At 30.3% G+C, this 21,626-nt stretch overlaps 2 protein-coding genes across 5 annotated transcripts in view; both read right to left on the bottom strand.

Moving 5' to 3' along the window:
• The window catches only part of LOC107933914 (E3 ubiquitin-protein ligase RZF1), a 69,424-nt gene extending 57,983 nt beyond the window's left edge, over window positions 1-11,441 (bottom strand). The window contains exon 1 of one of the 2 annotated variants that reach the window (XR_005899458.1): window positions 11,418-11,441. The gene's annotated coding sequence lies outside the window, so the exon portion shown is untranslated. The remainder of the gene's footprint in view (window positions 1-11,417) is intronic. The other variant, XM_016866215.2, reaches the window with a different exon arrangement.
• Window positions 1-21,284, bottom strand: part of LOC107933905 (uncharacterized) — a 47,297-nt gene extending 26,013 nt beyond the window's left edge. For 2 of the 3 annotated variants that reach the window (XR_005899472.1, XM_041074445.1), the window contains exon 1: window positions 20,426-21,181. Coding sequence is in view for 1 of the 3 variants with exons in the window: in XM_041074445.1 (XP_040930379.1) it covers window positions 20,426-21,160 (735 nt within the window). In the remaining 2 variants the exon portion in view is untranslated. Of the gene's footprint in view, window positions 1-19,426; window positions 19,691-20,158 lie in introns of those variants that run through there. The other variant, XR_005899467.1, reaches the window with a different exon arrangement.
• Between the last annotated feature and the right edge of the window lie 342 nt (window positions 21,285-21,626).

Raw genomic sequence — 21,626 nt, 5'->3', positions numbered from 1 at the left:
TGGGTATTACAGGAGGTTTGTAAATGGATTCTCGAAGATAGCACTACCAATGACTAAACTACTGCAGAAGAATGTTCCTTTTATTTGGGATGATCAATGTCAGAAAAGTTTTGAAACATTGAAGCGAATGTTAACCGAAGCACCAGTTTTGACATTGTCAGAATCGGGTAAAGAATTTGTAGTGTATAGTGATGCTTCTTTGAGTGGTTTGGGTTGTGTATTGATGCAGGATGGGAAGGTAATAGCCTATGCATCTCGTCAATTGAAATCACATGAAAGGAATTATCCCACTCATGATCTTGAGTTAGCAGCTGTGATTTTTGCATTGAAGATTTGGAGACATTATCTTTATGGTGAAAAATGCTACATCTATACTGATCATAAGAGTTTGAAGTATCTTCTTTCTCAGAAGGAATTGAATTTGAGACAAAGGCGTTGGATCGAGCTTCTGAAAGATTATGATTGTGTTATAGACTATCATCCGGGAAGAGCTAATGTTGTAGCTGATGCATTAAGCAGAAAAGCTGTAATTGAATTAAGAGCAATGTTTGCACGGCTTAGTGTCATTGATGATGGGAGTCTTTTGGCCGAATTAAGAGTAAAACCGGTAATGTTTGATCAGATTAGATCAGCTCAGTTGGAAGATGACAAATTATTGAAGAAAAGAGAGATGGTACAGAATGGCACAGCAGAAAATTTTAGTATTGATGATTGTGGATGCTTGAGGTTTCGAAATCAGATTTGTATTCCAAATACTTCTGAGCTCAAAGAGTTAATTCTACGTGAAGCTCATGATAGTTCGTTTGCCATGCACCCCGGAGGCACGAAAATGTATCGAGATTTAAGAGAATTATACTAGTGGCCAGGGATGAAAAGAGACATAGTAGAATTTGTAAGTAAATGTCTAACTTGCCAACGGGTAAAGGCAGAACATCAGGTTCCTACTGGATTGCTTCAGCCTATTAATATTCCTGAATGGAAATGGAATCGCATCACGATGGATTTTATTACGGGATTACCGTTGTCAGCAAGCAAAAAGAATGCTATTTGGGTGATAGTTGATAGACTTACCAAGCCAGCACATTTTATAGCAGTCAGGACTGATTGGTCGTTGCAGAAGCTTGCAGGCGTGTATATTCGAGAAATTGTTAGACTACATGGCATTCCGATATCAATAATTTCAGATCGAGATCCTCGGTTCACATCAAGATTTTGGAGACAGTTACATGAGTCGTTGGGTACTAGACTTAGTTTCAGTACAACTTTTCATCCCAAATTGACGGACAGTCCGAACGGGTAATTCAGGTACTAGAAGATATGCTTCGAGCTTGTATTATTGAGTTTGAAGCAGGTTAGGAGCGATATTTTCCACTAGCTGAGTTTGTCTATAATAATAGTTTCCAATCTAGTATTCAGATGGCTCCGTATGAAGCGTTATATGGTCGAAAATGTATATCACCAGTATGTTGGACGGAGTTGAATGAAAGAAAAGTAATTGGGCCGGAATTGATTCGTGAAACAGAAGAAACAGTCAAGAAGATTCAACAGAGATTAAAAGCAGCTTTTGACAGACAAAAATCTTATGCTGATCTGAAACGTCGGGACATTGAATATTCAGTTGGAGACAAAGTATTTCTAAAGGTTTCTCCTTGGAAAAAAGTTTTGAGATTTTGGTCGGAAAGTTAAATTGACCCCACGTTTTATTGGACCATATGAAATAGTGGAAAGAATTGGACCAGTTGCATATCGATTGGCTTTACCTTCTGAATTACAAAGGATTCATGATGTTTTTCATGTTTCGATGCTACGGAAATATAGATCAGATCCTTCTCATATAATTTCTACAGAAGATATTGAAGTTCGACCTGATCTATCATATGAAGAAGAGCCGGTTCAAATTTTAGCACGGGAAGTGAAAGAATTAAGAAATAAAAAGGTTCCTTTAGTGAAAGTCCTATGGAGAAATCATAATGTTGAAGAAGCGACTTGGGAACCAGAGGAAACTATGAGAGTACAATATCCTCATCTCTTTTCAGGTAAATTTCGAGGACGAAATTTATTAAGGGGGAAGAAATGTAATGACCTGAAATTCACGGGCACCGGAAAAGTGAGTTATAGGGCTTCCGTCTTAGTGAAATAAGTTCGAAAATAATTATTAAAAATATTTATGAGCCTAGTAGTGTGTCTAATTAGGATCTAATTAAGTGAATTTAGCTTAATTTAGAGTAAGTAATAAAAAGGATTAAATTGAATAAAGGGTAAAAGTTTAATTATAAAGCAATAGAAAATAAAAAGGATTAAAATGGCAATTAAGCCATTGACTACAAATGAGGTGGCATATTGGTGAAATAAAATCAAAGATTTTTTTTAGGTTTTATATATTATAATGATTATTATTATGGTTTTATATTAAATTGTTATGATTATTTAATTGATAATATATTATAAATAAATTAAATAGAAGATAATTGTATGGTAATAAAATATACATGTGTAAGAATTGTATGGGTACATTTGTAATTTAAATATTTAATTACTTATAATTTAAGTATAAAGATATTTGTTAATTAAATAATTAAATTATAAGATTTTTGGTATGAAAAACAAATTAAATAATGACATTTGTAATGATATGAATATATACATTTGTATTATAATTATGTATTTACTTAAATTTTAAGTTAAAGATATTTATTAATTAAATATTAATATTATAAGATTTTTATTTGTTAAATAAATAAAAGAAAGACAAATGGATGGTAATAATAGTGTACAAATGTACAAAGATACATGTATACAAATGTGTTAATTATATTGTTATTAAATTAATAATAATATATATTAGTTAAATGATAAAATAAATAAGTAAAATAAATGAAATAATAAAAGAATAAAAGAAAGACAAAGGAAACAAAGAAGAAATAGAAGAGAAGCATTTCGAAACAGGGAAAGAAAAAGAAAGAAAGAAAAGGGAAAGGAAAAACTAGGGTTTTAAGGTTTGAAGCTTTAAAAGGTAAGTCAATTAAGTCCTTTTCTCTTAATTTTGATGTTTTAGGAGCTTTGAAACAAGATCTTGATGAAATTAAGTTTATAGTTCAAGAGTTCATATGTTTCCAAGTAGGGTTCATGTTGGAAAAATTATGGAACTAGGGATTTAATTGAATGAATTCTAAGTTAGAATTGGTTAAGGGATTAAATTGTAAACTAGGATATAAGTTTTATGTTGTAGGGACTAAATTGAAGAAATTTCCAAATTAGGGAAATATGCTGGAAATTTTATAGTTAAATATAAGTTTAGACAAAATTTGAATAGAAAAAGAGAGTGAATTGGATTAAGAAAATAATTAAGTTTAGTTAGGATTAAATTGGGAATAAGGTAGGAGTTGTTTAGAAATTTAATTATTTATTATAATTAGTGCTGTAAATAATAATGTAAATTACTATTATTTTCGTAGCCAACAAAGAACCTGAAGCATCAGCATCGAAAGGAAAGGAGAAAGTCATCGAGGACTAAAATGGGAGAATTACGGTGTGTATTACTATAATTCAAATTTTAATTATTAATGATTGCTGAAATTTTAATTGTTATGTATGGTAAGTAAGACTTGAGGTAAGTATGTGATTATTTGAAAAGTGTATTGATTGAAAAATAAATACATGGTGACAATTGTATGGTGTTGATGGTATACACTTGTGTGAAAATTAATTTGTATATGAATTAAGATAATAGATATTTGAATTGAATGAGTATTGAAAATTTTTGTGTAAATTAAATTGAAATTAGAAAAAGTAAAATAATACCCTATTAACTTGTCGGACTAGATTCGATAGAAATGGCATGCCATTGGATTTGTGATGTGATGAAGAGATTGTAGTTCGGCCGAGAAGATGTTTCTGTTATTATATACTTCGGTTTATCCGAATAGGCATTTAATGCCTTATTGGTGTGTTTGGGAGGATATATTATACCGGTGTGTTATAGAGGATTTACAATATTCCGGGTGTGTTTGGGTTGGATATTCTGGTGTGTTTGGGTGGAAATCCGCGTATCTGTCATAGTCTGAGCTTTGTTAATAGGGTAAATAATTGAAATGAAATTTTGAAAATGAGATTATTTGTTTTAGTACTATTGAAAAGTATGAGAAAGAATGCATGAACTAAATTATGAATTGAGTTAGTATGAGAAAAATAAATTATGAATTTAAGTTTTATGAAGTAAAATAATTTTATATAAAAGTAGTTTAAATAATTATAAAATTTATGGTTGATGTTTGTAATTTATTAATGTTAAATAGTCTTGATTTATAGTAATACCACTGAGTATATCCATACTCAGCGTACGGTTGTTTCCGTGCGCAGATTAGTAGAAGTCAAGTGTCCCGGCTCAGCATCCAGAACAATCCCGACTCCAACACAAACTTGGTGATGTATATTTTTCTTTTGGGTAAATGTGGCATGTACATAGGTGTTATTTAATCACTGGAATATGTATATTACTTTGGGTAGTGAAGGATGAATTATAAAATTTAGATGGTTAAATGAAATGGTAAGGAAAGTACATGATATTTCGATACAAGAACATTAAGTTGTTAAATGAATGAAGTTTTTAATCAAAAAAAAAATTGGAATACTCGAACAAGTCCCGTTCTACTTTTAATACGTGTTTGAACTTCGAGAGTACAAGATAGGGACTTAATTATTATATTATACTATGAAAGTTATATTAATTGTAAATTATTCGTAAGTTGTCTGATATGTCCGGTAATGCCTCATAACCTCGTTCCGGTAACGGTTTGGGGTTAGGGGTGTTACAGAAATGGCATTGGAGCGGCTCGAAGCCACAACAAATCTCCTTGAAGTTTTAGCGGAGAAGATTGAAGTCACAAGTCTTATCTCCCTGAAGTTGCAGCGGAGTAGACTGAGAATAGCGAATCTTATTTCCCTGAAGCTGCAGTGGAACAGATTGAAGCTATGAATAAACAGATCTTATCTCTCTGAAGTTGCAGTAGAGCAGATCAAAATAAACTTTATCTCCCTGAAGTTATAGTGGAGCGGGTTGAAGTTACAAGTCTCATCTCTCTAAAGGTGTAGTGGAGTGGATCAAGCATCAACATGCGGTGGACTAGAATGAAGCTACCTGAAGAATAGAAGCACCAAAGAAGTCAGGACTCGACACGATCGGGAAAAATTGGTCTTTTTTTAAAATCTTTGCTTTGTTCTCGTTACACGACAACAAGCAAAGAGGGGTAGCTGTTGAGGCCCAATTTTGGCCCGAAATAAACCCAACTACCTATCCAAAACCAAAACCCATTAACCCAAACCCAGTTTACAGCCCAATAGCCAAAACCCAAAACAAACCCAAAATTAATTTCAATCCTGGCCCAACCCAAACACAAAAAAAAAATTTGAAAAACCCTAGCCGCCGCCTTAGCCTTGTCAGCCACCTGCTCAACCGCTTGTCAGCCACCTGCCACCGCCACTTGCACCTACAGAACAGATGAAGAAAAGACATATAATATAAAATAAAGCATGTAATTTGGCTTTAAAAAGCAAAAGCCTAAATCAATTTCTTCTTCTTTTTCTTGGGCAGTCTTCTCTTCTTTGAAAATACAAAGTATTCAGCAGTCTTTATCAATAGAAAACAGATTCAAATACTAAAAAATTGCAGCAAGATATATATCAAAAAACCGAGTCAAAGGTCTACTTACTTTTCCTTTCTTTTTTTTCTTCGAATCTGTGTGAATATATAATCTCTATTCCATTATAAACAATACATATATATATTAGATCTAAAAAATAATAATAATAAAATAATAAATTTTTACCTCTGGACGATTTTCGGCCACTGTGTACGGTGGCCGACACGGCGGAACCTACGGCGGGCGATGATTGGACCTCTGGCCAGAGCCCTCGCCGGCATAATGGCCATCTGTAGAGAGGAGGAGAGAATAGGAGTTTTTTTTTAGGGCAGAGGAAAAATGAAAGTTTAAAAAAAAACTCAGCTTTTATAGAAGGGTAAAACGGCACCGTTTTGTGCCTAGGATATGAGCGCCAAAACGGCGTCGTCTCACTTGACCTGCGCGAGACCCGACCTGGCGTCTGAGGATCCGCGTGTTTTCGCTACAAATGGGATAATTGCGTGCGCGGTCTTTCCGCATTTTTATTGTGTTTCAATCCATTTTTTTCTTACTTTAATTTCTCCCCCAGAATTTTATTTTCATTTCATTTTAATACCTATGCAAACGGCGCCGTTTTGAAGGGAGGGAATATTTCCCCTTCTGACCCCTCCATATTATTCGCGCCTTTCAAAGTGGTCTCCCCCTTTCCCCTTTATTTCGAATTCGCCCTAAACCCCTGTTTTGAGTTCAATTTGGTCCTTTTTTTATTTTTTCCATATTATACATTAAATTAACATATTTAATATTTTATTATTACTTTAACTTATTATTATTACTATGATTATTTTGCTAATATTACTATTATGATTATATTTTATTTTTGTGTACTTATTTATTCATTTTATTATTAATTCGTTAATTTGTTATTATTAACATGTTCTTGTTATTTTTTTAATGTGTTATTATTGTTATTTGTCGCTCTATTTTATTATTATTATTATTATTATTATTATTATTATTATTATCATCATTATATTTATACTTATATTTATTTTATTCTAATGCCATTTCATTACTATTTCCATTATTATTATTATTATATACACATCCTTTTACTACCCTTTTTTTATATACATATACTATAAATATTATTACTATTATTATACTTATATTTATATTTATTTTATATCATTACTATTACCACTTCTATTGTTATTATTATTATATTTTACTACCATTATTTTTCATACGTATATACACTATTGTTTATATTATTACTATTATTACTACTATTTTTTTATTCCCCTATTATGTATTACTAATATATTATTACTACTATTGTCATTATTTTACTATTGTATTTTAATGTATTATTAATATTACTCTTATTTTCATTATTCTTATTATTATTATTACTCTTTATTGTCATGATTAATATTTTTATTTTTTTATAGCTATTATTTTTATTACTAATATCATTATTGTTATATTTAGTATTATTTTTACTTTCATTATAACTACTACTATTATTATTACGGTTTCTCTTTTATACATTTACGTTTTTTATATAATACATTGATTTTATTATTTATTCGTTTATACTTTTATGTAATTTCAAACTTCGAATTTTTATATTTTTATTTTGTATCATTATTTTGTTTCATATAATACTTATTTATATTTATACCATTATTATTATTTTATCATTTTTTTATTATAAGTTTGTTTACTTATTCATATATTTATTTGCTTACCCCCGATTTAAAATTAAATTTACACTATAATTTGCTTTGTTATTTCCTTTATCGTCGTATTTATTTCATTTTTATTTCGTTTTGTTCTCATATCATTATATCATTATGTTTATTCGTTTATTCATATATGCTCAATATATCTGCAAATTTATATTATTAGTCATTATTATTGTTGTTTATATCATCACCTTTGTTATTATTATGCATGTTAATGCTGCGATTTGTTTCTCATTTCACCATGCGGTTATGATTACATTGGTCTTTTACTCGACACATATAATTGGGTTTTCTAAAATAAAATAAATTTCATATTTAGACAATTCGAGAAAATTGTGCCCTAACTTACTGGGTTTCGGTATTTCTCGTTTAATCTAAATAACGACATAATCCTCTTAAATCTCAATACGAGTTAAAAAAATGCTTATTCTCGGAAGTACGAGGTATTGTGCCTTAACTTACCGGGTATGACATTTTGTCACCTCAAAATAAGAATTTTTTTAAAAATAAAGGCAATATTCGGTGTTTGAGAATTCGAGAAAACGTGTCCTAACTTACTGGGTTTCGATTTCTCTCGTTTACTCAAAATAATTGAATACCTTTTTAATAAGCTAAAATACGCAAATTTTATATAAAAGGCAAGCTCGCTCTCGAAAATTCAAGATGTCGTGTCCTAACTTACTGGATGTGACATTTTATATTTTGAGACGAGAAGGTCTTTAACATTTGAGCATTTTTTACAAAGAGGGATCGTATTTCAAAGTCTTTCAAGTTTTCAATCTTCGACACTAAGACACTAATTAATCAACTAGGTACCAATTTTGGGCGTATCGAGGGTGCTAATCCTTCCTCGTGCGTAACCGACTCCCGAACTCATTTTTTGATTTTCGTAAACCAAAAATCATCGTTTTAGTAAATCTTAACTTTTATTTAAATAATTAATTTAAGGTGACCCGATCACACCTCATCAAAAAGGATTAGTGGCGACTCCTCTATTTGTTTTCGTTTTCAAAATCCAAGTCGATTCCCCTTTTTTCAAAAAATGGTTTCGACATATCCAATATTCTATTAATTCCTCCCTTAGAATTATATAGTCTTCTGGATATAGTGAGCAATAAAGGAAACAACTTTGGGTTTTCAAATCTCCCAAACGAACGAAACTAAATTTTTATCGCTCATATATTTCAACATCTGTATCCTTCACACTTCTTACATGTTCACGTAACTCTCTTAATGAGTTCCTCCATTCCGCTACATCATTTATTCCCTTCATGCTCCCAGCTATTACAGCTATGGCAAGGGGTAACCCACCACACTCCCTAACAATGTTGTCCAAAATTTCTTTCAAAGATGGAACCTTTAGAACCCCATGTCCAGCATGCTCCAAGAACAAATTCATGGACTCCTCATGGAACAGTGGGGGCACTTTGACTACCTTACAGTCCATAGATCTACAAACGTCAATCGATCTACTAGTTAATACCAACTTACTCCCATTGCTGGAGGTTGGTTTAGGAATCCCTACCTCTGCCAGAGAGAACTTTTTCCAAACATCATCTAAGATCAATACATATCTTCTTTGTCCCAATTTATCCATTAATACTGCTACACGCTCTGGTTCAGATTCTAGAAGACCTACAATATTCATAGCATTTGCAAGGTTTTGCTGTAATTTGGGAATGTTGGGCTCCTTTGAAACAGTGACCCAAATGATTTTATCAAAGGTTTAGTCTCCTTCAATAGTAGATAGTATATGTGCTTCGCGATGGTGGTTTTCCCGATCCCACCCATCCCACATACTCCAATCATTCCAATTTCATCACTCATTAAATAGTTCCAAATGGCTTCTATCACCATGGTTTCACCTTCTAAATGTTCCGATTGAAAAGGCAGTTCAGCAGTAGATGGATTATCAATTACTAGAGCTTCAGGGAACCCGCCTCATTCAATAATTCCCTCCACTTGTTAAACTGTTTGAGCAACACGTTTTCCAAGGCGTGCACGTGAAAAACAAGACACATTTTGCATTCTTTCATCAATGTCCCACATTGTATCATTGACGGTTTGCACATCTAGAAGCCACTTCTCTACTTCTTCCCTTAAAAGTCTTCCCCATCGAAGCTCTGCCTTTATTCTCAGCTCCACATCTCTCTTGATATCATTTAGTCGGTCTAGTCTCGCTTGAAGATCATTCATCCTGTCTTTAAGTTTTTTATGATGCTCTATGTATGTACATGTTGGATCTCCTAAGCACTTTAGCACATCACAAATTGGTCTTACAAGTTCCATAATTCACCAAATACTCTGCAATGTAGTAGTAATAACTACGTCCATTAGTCACACTTATTCCTTTATGAAGGATAGATTTTTAGTGCACTGTACGATTATATATCTATCAATATATAAATTAAGTGTCAGCTCCAAAAAGTATTAAAAAAATAAAATATTCTTTCAAAATATATAAAATCTTCTAAAATACGCATATAAAATATTTAAATAAAACATTTTACCCTTTTAAAATATTTAAATTTTTTATGAGTTCTTTTAAAATAATATTACAAAGTATTTAATTGATTTTCCCTTTTGGTATCATTTTTATGAATTACTTTTACTTTTTCTCTTTTTTACCAGAAAAATATTTTTTCTTATTATATTTATTTTTTCTTTTGTTCTTTTTATTTATTTAAAAAATATTGTTCTTATAAAATTTAAATAATATATTTTCGATACAACGTGCAAAGTACTTTGATTGAACTAAAACATTTTAACTTTCTAAAATGTCTAAGTAGTTTTTCCCTTTTATTATTAAAATATGATTTTCTTATTATTATAGCTTAAATTTTTTTTGTCATTTCCTTTTTCATTGTTAAATTTTTTTTCTCATTAAATTTTAAATTAAAATATACTTTTCTGTGAAACACGTAAATTATTTTGCTTAGACCAATAAATACTGTATATTTTTGCAATTTGGTTATCGGAAATATAATTAACTTAAATTAATAAATATTTTATGAATATTCATTCAACTATTTAATTTATTATATCTTGGTCAATCAGCTATTAATTCTTTTGTTTTAGCCACCTAATTTTCTAAAATTAAATATTTTCTAAATTTAAAATTAAATATTTTAGTATTTTTTTGTTAATTGCGGATGTCTAATGTAATTACATTTCCATCTAAATATTATGTGCTGTCTAAATAGACCTTGAAAATTAAATTTTTTTAATTTCAATGGTTTATCAAACACACTTTAAATTGAGTTATATTAAGTAACTTTAAAAAAAAAGTTATAAATAATTGTAGTTTCTTTTTAAATAGGATTAAGCAACATGTAATCTTTGAATTTGACAACTTTCTAACTTAGTCTCTATACTTTTTTTTCTACAATAGTCTCGGAACTTAACAAATTTCTCAATTTTGATTTATGTGATAACATGGCACTCCAAAATTATGTCACATTCATCTAAAAATTATAATTTTTATAAAAGAATTTAGGTGATAACGTGGTAGAATACCATAGTTTAATATTATTGCAATGATCAAAATTGAGAAAAGTTATCAAATTACAAAACTAACGTGAACAAAAATATAAGTTCAAATGTTATCCACTTTTAAATATATATATTTGGGTAAACCAAAGTAGCAACAACCCCTAGCTTTAGTGTGATTAAGGTAGAAATGCGTTGTTAGTCTTTTGTTACGGAATAATTAATTTCATCAATTCTATTTAAAAGAAAAAACAAGAGATTGCTGCAAAACTCAAATCTGGAAGTCAGATTTGAAATTCCTCCAAAACCATAGCTTAAACAAAGAAGAAATCAGATTTTTCTCAAATCCACACCCATAGTCTTTCATCTTTAAAGTTTGAATATAAAAGAAAAAGCTTACCTGAAATATTATACACAGATGAGGCAAAGGAGGAAAGCGTGTGATAATAGGAAGTTGTTGAGAGTAATATTTAAAACCTACTAAACAGAAAAGCGATTCAAATCAGATACTGATTCAGAGTTAACAAATATACTTAGGTACTGTGGAGAATGTATGTACCTTGGCGTTGCTTCACCGTGTCTGCTGGTTTTTTCTTTTATATGAACTCTGGAATTGTTTGCCTAAATGTTGTGAAAAATAATGGTATTTGAGCAGCCAATGTTGAAGAATAAAAGGAGACGAGCTTAACTTGAGTTGACTTGTTTACATGATTGCAGGGGAGTCTCGGAATTTTAAATTCCCCCACATTTGGCTTATTACTGGCTAGAAGAGCTTTGTAAACTGCCGGATCAAACCAACTTCACCAAATTAAACATTTGAGTTTGGGTGTGTTCTCCATTGCTTTTGGGATAAACTTTTTCTAAAAAAAAATATTTTTTTCTTAAAAGCAATGAAAAACACATATCATTGGGGCAACTTTTTAACTTTTGAGATGAGTTTTTTTATGTATGAAAAAGCAGTAAATTTTAGCTTTTTCAGCCAAAAAGCACTTTTGGCTGTTATTTGACTTTTTTAACCTTACTTTTTTACTTAAAATGTGTTTGATGCTATTATTTTGTGTTCTCTTTTTTGGTTATTTAATATGAGTTTTATAAATGTGTTAAAAGCATTAATTAAAAATAAAAAATATTTTTTAAAATAATACAATTGTGTCAATATCTAATTATAAATATTTAATTATTATATTTAAATATTTAAATATAGTTTATATATTCTAATTAAATTTAATAAATAATTAATATTAATTACTTAGAAATATTTAAAATTAATATTATATATTAAAATATTAACAATAAGTTATAATAAATTATTTTTTTATATTTTTACTAAAATATCATAATATTAACTAATTTGAAAATTATTTAAATACATATTTGTTACTTTATAATATCATGTCTAAAATGGATATTTTACTTCTCAAAAGCACTTTTTGACAGCAATATCAAACCCTTAAATTTTTCCAAAGCACTTCTCAAAAGCATTTTTCCACAGCACTTTTCAAAAGCAATGAAGATATAATATGTAAGTGTTGAAGACTAAATTTAACGGTGCTTTTAAATGCAGCTGTAAATTTTGAATATATTTTTGGAAAAGGGTGGAGGCAACCATGGGGAAGTGGGAGCAGAAGGTAAATTTTTAGCATCTTATTAAGATTATTTGTAAATTTAGAGCATTAATCTTTTAAAAATATGACAAAATTAATATAATATATAAGTGTTGAAGACTAAATTTAACGTAAATTTTTTTCTTAAAATACACTTCTAACACATTATGTGTGAGATAATGTTTTTTAAAAAAAACCATATTAATATTTTAATTGAAATAATTAATCAATGTTAATTGTTTAAACTAACAAATGATATTGTCAAAGTAATGAATAAATTATGTAAAATTGGAGTTCAAAAGACTACCTCTCAAATTTAAAAATGATAAATTTGACTAAACCATGATTGAAGAGATTATTTTGTTTAGCTTCAACTTGGTTGAATATATATATATATATATATAAAAGAAAATCTGTTTAAAGTCTTTCTTTATATATAAGATTATGTTTGTTTAACTTCAAGTTGGTTGAAAATATATATATATAAAAAAAAAATCTGTTTAGAGTCTTTCTTTATATATAAAAGAATAGGGACGGTAAAATTTGATTTATTAAAAAATTGATTAAAAATTTTAAAACAATTTAAATTATTTGAGTAATTCAATTCTATAAAATTAAATGTCTATAGAAAATTTGACTTACATCAAATTTTTTTATATCTTGTTTTTGACAATTAATGACTAGAAACGTTTTTTAAAATCTTCTTCTAATGTATATGATTTTGTAATAGTAACTCTTTAAAATTCTTTTTTGCAAAACCTACTTATGCTTCACAAGTTATTAGCAACTCGTTAAATTCAACACTAAAACATTACCTAATTATATCGAAAAAATAAAAAATAAAAAACACTATACCTTAATTATAATGTGTAAGAAATATTTTCTAAAGGTGCACTCTAATTTAACCATTTAAGTTTTGCAAAGATTATATAAAGATTACGTCTAAACATGAACCCACCATCATATGGAAGGAATAGATGAGAGTTTTGGACCCTCTCTATAGCTTGAAAGCCTCTAGGTGCTGGGTATTGGATATAACAACACTCTAAAATTAATGCCTAAATTATTTTATAGTTATTATCTACTTTATTGAATTGATATCACAAGTCATTTAGACATTGATTCGTCATTTAGACATCGATTCAGTTAGGTATCAATTTATTTATGAAATTATTAAAACATTCACCAATTTTAACTTAAATTATTAAAACATTGTAAATGGTCAAATTTGCCCGGGCCCGAGGCCCAAATATATAAAAACCAAGATAAATAATAATAATAATAATAATTAAACAGTCCATTTACAAAAACCCTAACCCAAATACAAGCTCAATGGCCCAAAGTGATTAAACGTTTTTAGTAAAACAAAACCCTAGAGTTTCCCATCGCGCCGCAACCCCCCATGTGCTGTCACAGCACGCCCACCACCCGAGGTGGCCTTCTTTGCACCAAAATAGCTAAGCCCCCTACCTCGTTGACTCTTTAGACCTGCAAACAAAGCAAGAAAAGGAACAGGACAGAGACGCAGATAACAGCAATGAACAGGAGCAAAAGAATTCAAAAATATTGTATTGTTCGGCTATAAAGCCACCACAAACACCAAATGTAATTTTTTACGGAGAATATCAATCAAAAAAAAATTCAATTGAAAGGTGATTTTTTTAATGTATTTTAGTTTTTTTATTTGTAAATAAAACAAAAAAGCAAAAAGGGAGTCGGAATAACCTGACTTTTCGCGTTTCGCCGTCGTAGGTGGCAGAGGTTCCTCGTTTCCGATGAAAAACGACGTCTCATGTGTTCAAAGACTCGAAAAGCAAAAAAAAAGGGCCTTTTTACTTTTCCGGCCACAGTGGACGGCAATGCCGTCACCGGTGACCTGCGATCGCCACGGTGGCCGACGGCGACCCCTTGGCTGGATTTTGGGCCATGGCTAGAGAGAAAAAACCGAAGAAAATATATATTTTTTAAATGTGGCTTAAAATGATTTTTTTGTTAATATTTTGACTTATATAGTAACCAGGAAACGATGCTATTTCGTTCAGCTTCAAAACACATTAAAACAACATCATTTTGAGAATCAACCCGATTGCCCGACCCGGACCCCTGGGATCTTGTTTTTGTAAAATGAGTTATTTACGATCCAGGTCCCTCTGCTTTTGGAATCTTTTTCAATTTGGTCCTAATTCTTTTATTTTCTGTCTTTTTAGATTGTACCATTTAATTTTACTTTATTTTTAATTTAGTCCCTCGATTGGCCATAAGGAACAGTGCGTTTAGCTAGGTTTGGGATATTTTCCCGGTTAGTCCTTCTATCTTTCCGCGCATCTCATTTTGGTCCTTTATTTTATTTCATTATTTAATTTATTTATTTTATTTTGATTTACCCTTGCAATTTTATTTAAATTTCAATTCAATCCCTTATGTATTTAACCTTAGCCTCTCATGAAATTTTATTATTATTATTTACTTATTTATTTATTTATTATTGCAACTTCCACCTTTCATGCATTTTTATTTTACTATTATTTATTTATTTATTATTTATTTATTTCTTTACCTTGTATTTATGTTATTCATATTTATACATTTTCACCCATTATTTGTACATTTTTTACTCATTATTTATTTATATTTTTTACATATTACTTTTATTTATTCTCGTTATTAAGCATCCTTCAATTTTAGTTTATTTTACATTACCTCATTTATTTTATTATTATTGTGGTAACCATTTTTTGAAAAACGGGAATCGACTTGGATTTTGGAAACGAAAACGAAAAAATGGGAGTCGCCACTAATCCTTTTTTGTTAAGGTGTGACCGGATCACCTCGTAAAAGTGGTTGTCTTTAATAAATTGTTTGATTTATTTAAACAACGATTTTGGTCCACGAAATTCAGAAAAACGGGTTCGAGAGTCGGTTACGCACGAGGAAGGATTAGCACCCTCGTAACGACTAAAATTGGTACCTAGTTGATTAATTAGCGTCTTAGTGTCGAGAATTGAAAACTCGAAAGACTTTGGAATACGATCCCTCTTTTGTAAAAAACGCTCAAATGTTAAAGATCTTCTCGTCTCAAAATATAAAATGTCACATCCAGTAAGTTAGGAGATGACATCTTGAATTTTCGAGAGCGAGCTTGCCTTTTATATAAAATTTGTGTATTTTAACTTATTAAAAGGGTATTCGATCATTTAGAGTAAACGAGAGAAATCGAAACCCAGTAAGTTAGGGCACGTTTTCTCAAATTCTCAAACACCGAATATTGCCTTTTAAAAAAAATTCTTATTTCGAGGTGACAAAATGTCATACCCGGTAAGTTAGGGCACAACACCTCGTACTTCCGAGAACAAGCATTTTTTAAAACTCGTATTGCGATTTAAGAGCATTATGTCGCTATTTAGATTAAACGAGAAAAATTGAAACCCAGTAAGTTAGGGCACAATTTTCTCGAATTGTCTAAATACGAAGCTTGTTTTATTTTAGAAAACACAATTATATGCGTCGAGTAAAAAACCAACGTAATCATAATCGCATGGTGAAATGAGAAACAAATCGCAGCATTAACATGCATAATAGATAATAATAACAAAGGTGATGATATAAACAACAATAATAATGACGAATAATATAAATTTGCAGATATATTGAGACATACATGAATAAACGAATAAACATAATGAAATAATGATAATGAGAACAAAATGAAATAAATATGATGATAAATGAAATAACAAAGCAAATTGTAGTGTAAATTTGATTTTAAATCGGGGATAAGCAAATAAACATATGAGTAAGTAAACAAACTTATAATAAAAAAATGATAAAATAATAATAATGGTATAAATATAAATAAGTATTATATGAAACAAAATAATGATACAAAATAAAAAAAATTCAAAGTTTGAAATTACATAAAAGTATAAATGAATAAATAACAAAATCAATGTATTATATAAAAAAACGTAAATGTATAAAAGAGAAATCATAATAATAATAGTAGTAGTTATAATGAAAGTAAAAATAATACTAGATATAACAATAGTGATATTAGTAATAAAAAATAATAGCTATAAAAAATAAAAATATTAACCATAACAATAAAGAATCATAGTAATAAAAATAATAATGAAAATAAGAGTAATATTAATAATACCTTAAAATACAATAGTAAAATAATGACAATAATAGTAATAATATATGGGTGATACGTAATAGAAAGAATACAAAAATATAGTAATAATAATAATAATAATATAAACAATAACGAATATGTGTGAACAATAATGGTAGTACAAAAAAAGTAATAATAATAATAATAATAGAAGTAATAATAATATAATGATAATAAACAATAATAAAAGGAATAAAAATAATAGTAATAATAAGAATATTTAATAATAGTAATAATAACAATAATATAAATAATAATATATACATAAAAATAATAATAGTTAGAAATAAAAAATAATGGAAGTAGTAATAATAATGGTATTAAAATAAAATAAATATAAATACAAGTATAATAATAATAATGGTAATAAAAATAAAAATAATAGTAATAATGACACGTTAAGTTATAATAGTGAAATAATAAAAATCGTGATAATAAAAATATATTAGATAATAATAGTAAAATAATAGTAGTAATAATTATATTAAGTTAGTTAATTTAATATAGAATAGTGAAAATAACAAAAAAAATTGACTAAATTGAACTTCAAATAGAAGTTCAGGGCGAATTCGAAAATTAATGAAGAAGGAAAAGGCCAAATCGAACACGCGAACAATAAAGAGGGACCAAACCCGGAAATAAACCCTCCCTCTAAAACGCACAGCATCGGGTAGGACTTAATTGAAGTCCAAGCACAAGTTCGGGGCAAAATTGAAAAGGAAAAATACTTGATTGCAAGGTAATAAAAAAAGTGGAAGGGCTAAAAGCGCAATTAGCCCTTTCAAACGAAAACATGCGGATCCTGAGTGGAGCGGGTCTGATCGGGTCGGGTCCCCTCAAAACGACGTCGTTTTGGGGTTAAAAGGCAGCCCCCAAAACGATGTCATTTTGGGAGGCTATAAAAGGCCTAATTTTTTCAAAAAAAAATCACTTTGCAATAGGAGAAGGAAAAAAAAGAGAGAGGGAGAGAGAGTTTCTCTCTGGACCAGGTCCAGCTCCGGCCAGGAGGGCTGTCGTCGCCGGCCACTGCGGAATTTCGAAAAAGGTGCTTTTTTTTTCTTTTTTTTTTATTTTCTTTGATATTTTTGATAAAAAAAGATGGGGAAAATATTGATATATGCCTATAAATAGATTCGAAAAAAGAAAACAAAAGATGAAGTAACCCTTGCCCTTGTATACCTTGCTATTTCTCTGGATCTGTTTTTGGGATTTTGTTTTTGTATTAGGATGCCTGATTTTTTGTGTTTAATATTCCCTGTAAATTTTTTTTGTATTTCAAAAAATCCGACGTTTACAATGGATTTTTGGTTCGGCTTTTATAGCCATTTTACATGCATTTTTTACCACTTTATGTCTCTTCTCCATTTGATGATGCAAGTGCAAGTGGGACACAAGGCGGTGGAGCAGGTGGCCGACTGGCATGGGCGATGGGACAGAAGCGGCGGCTAGGGGCATAGGGTTTCTGATCTCTGCCAAAATCTGTTTAGGTAGTGGGCCATAGAATTTGGGTTTTGGGGTTTTTTTTATTTTAGGTTTAAATTTGGGCTTATGTAATTTTAGTTGGGGTTTGGGTATTTTAATTCGGTGGGCCGGGCAAAAGTGGGCTGGTACAATATGATGCGATTATTAATATTAATTATAATCATATTATTATTATTATAGTATTCCTTATTTACTTGTTATTTATTGTTTTACCCACATATCCATTTTAAATGGTTTCATTATTCTTTAAACATTTATCCATCTGTATATTATGCCCGAGTAAGTTAAATACACATTACTTTAAATATTGCATTCGTTTTTTCGCACAATGCATAAAAGGAAATTTTTTAAAACCGAGGCAATGTTCATTATTTTTGGAATTAAGAGAGAATGTCCCTAAATTACGGGATATGGCTTCTTTTTAAAACCAAAATAATCGAATATCTATTTCAAAAATATAAGAAAAAACAAGATTCAAATAACGATCAAATGGCGTTTATTCTTGATTTCGAGGATTTAAGGCATTGTGTCCTAACTTACGGGATATGATCCTTCCTTCTCGATTGACTTGAAGTAAACCCTTTTCACGAAAATTAATGCCATAATATAAATAGAGTTCGTATTTTAAATTCTTTTCGAGTTTTTTAACTTACGACACTAAGACATTAATTAATTAACTAGGTACTAATTTTGAACGTTACGAGGGTGCTAATCTTTTTCGTGCGTAACCGACTCTCGAACCCATTTTTTGAATTTCGTAGGCTAAAAATCGTTGTTTGATAAATCAAGTATTTTATTAAAACAATCAAATTATGAGGTGATCCGATCACACATCATAAAAAGAATTGGTAGCGACTCCTATTTTCGTTTTCAAAATAAAGTCAATCTCAAAAAAAAAAAAAGTTTCTGACACACAAAGTAGAAACCCCAGCAATCCTTTTACCCTATTTTCAACCTTTCAGGGACTTGTTTTGTAAAAAATATAATTGATATGAGACTCACAAAATGGGCAAAATCATAAAAGAAGAGATAAGCAAACAACTTACATTATTAACTCCAATTGGCAAGATGAGAAAAATACACTTACAATCAAATAATGAAATGATGCAAATTAATTAAAATCAATATGATCAAAGTACAAAGGCTTCCAGTCGCGCTATAGCATTACCAAGTAAGGTAGCAGATCCTGCTTAAATAAAACACCATTTCAAGAAGTGGTATATACCTGTGGGATGGTTCAATATATATATAAATGTGCAAGTTCAAGATCAAATGAGACAATTAAGCCACAAGAAACACAACAACATAGTAAAAATTGATGCAAACTAGAAGCAGGATTATCAAGTACAAAGTTGAATTACAACATCAACAATCCAATCACATTGAAACCAAATTGAAGTTCATTTATTACAGATAAAACCACAAGAGAAGGATGCATCCGAAATAGTACCACATCAAAGAAAGAACCACCACAGAAGAATGAAGGTACAGTGATGAGTTGGGTTGATTTGTTTCTCCAAGATTTGATTGTCAAGCCAACTGCTTCGCTAGCTTTAGAATGGCATAAACAACCTGTATATAATAAGACCCCACAAAGAATTAAAAAAAAAAAGAGTAGGGAAGAAAAGGAAGCATTAGAGGCAAGCTTTTTGACATTGATGTCAGCAAACAAGAATACCACATTGGAAAACATATTTACAAAATAAAGAAGAAAAAAGGGCTGCTCATTCAGTCAAATCATTGATGTCATAATGAGAATCTCAAGGGTTCTAGAGCAAGTCTAATCATTGGGGTTAAACATAGAAGCAAATGAGACCGTGCTTGACTGAAACCATTTTCGACCAAATTAGCCTACAGCTGGTAACAAAGCATGATGCTAATTGATCTAAATTTGTTTTAAACATTAGTAATATTTTGTTCTCTTTGATTTCTATTTTGCCAATCATAATCCTCTTCTTGCAGGTTTTCCCCCTTTATTTTTGGTAGAATAAAAAATCTTCAATTTTTTTCTACAAATAAAAGCAACAAATGAAGACTCACTGTCTAGCTTGATCCGGAATTTGATTTGAATAGCAAAGGCTTCCAGCAGCTCTAAAACCACTTCAACCAAGGTCGCAGAACCTCCTTAGCATTCGGATAGTCCCACTTTACTGATTCCCACCACTCCTTTGGATATATGCGGATTTTTTCGAAAGGATGAGCAGAAGGAGCTGATTGGTGTGTATCTTGAAAAAGAGGAAGATACATAGGCATCCTTTTTAGATTGGTACATTCCACTACTGTGATTTCCCTAAGAGAGTTGCATACCATTTCCCTATTTGAACTGCATATGCGCTTGAGCTCTGGTAAGTACCACAATTCTAACTCCTTTAATTTGGGAAGGCTGAAACTTGTTGGAGCTTGCGTTCCATTTCCCTTGTGATTCTCTTCCTCTTCTTCTGATCCTATTATTTCCTCTATTTGTCCACAACCACGAATTATGAGGTCCTCCAGGTTTTGGAGGTCATGTACTAAGTGAAAGGGAAAGAGTTGCTTCATGTTTGAGCATCCTTCAATATGAAATGATTTAAGATTGGAAAAAATGGCTGGAATAGACTGTGAACTCAATGTAGAAACAATAGATGCTTCTGCTACTTTAACAAGCACATGAAGCTTATCCAAATTTTCAAGCCTCAAGAGCTCAAGGTTCACAAATGGGGTGCATGATTGGGATTGTGACGACAGATCAAGCACAGATTCTATCCCTCTGCAATCGTTAATCGAACAGAACCTCAACTCATTGGTTTGTTGGAAGAAGGGCATATCACTTAAGCTTCTGATATTGTGGCACTCAAAAATTCTGAGACTCAAAACATCACTTGGGAGCTCTGCTGGATCTTCTCTTCCTATTGGACACCCGCTTAATATCACATCTTTCAGAGGTAGAAGTGGAGGCTCCCGCATCTCATCCACGAGCTGCACTTCAAAACCCTGGTTCTTAAACACCTTCAGAACGTCATCGGGTCCCATTTCTAACACACCAGTCACTTCCATAATCGTCATCCCCAATGAAGGCCGCCTGACGCACAGCTCCATCTATCAACAGTGATTACTTATCAAACTCAATTTCTGATATAATTAATAATTAGTGTTACTATTGCCAATTGTACCATTCTTTTTTTTGCGTACTACAGCTGCCACCATACCGCTTTCCTATGTAAAGCCACGTATTAAAGCACAAAAACATAAATAATTATAAAAAACTTTAAATATGTGTTTAGTTGGTCGAATATTATATTACCTTTAATAATAGATTTATAGGAATGTAAGATTATGAACAGTTTATTTTGTTTGACTGAAATCTAAATTTAAGTGTTTGGTTGATATAATCTAAAATTAAATAAATATATAATGTTGAAATAAATAAGTAAATCATTATTATTATAATTTCTACATATTATAAATATTTAAATAAATTTAATTTGCATAAAGAGTTATGCTATAATAATTTGTATAATAAGTAAATTAG

The sequence above is a fragment of the Gossypium hirsutum genome, chromosome A01 (assembly GCF_007990345.1).
Source record: "Gossypium hirsutum isolate 1008001.06 chromosome A01, Gossypium_hirsutum_v2.1, whole genome shotgun sequence".
Lineage (NCBI taxonomy): Eukaryota > Viridiplantae > Streptophyta > Magnoliopsida > Malvales > Malvaceae > Gossypium > Gossypium hirsutum.
The sequence above is the reverse complement of the archived record's forward strand: the minus strand, read 5'-3'. Positions and strand labels throughout refer to the sequence as shown.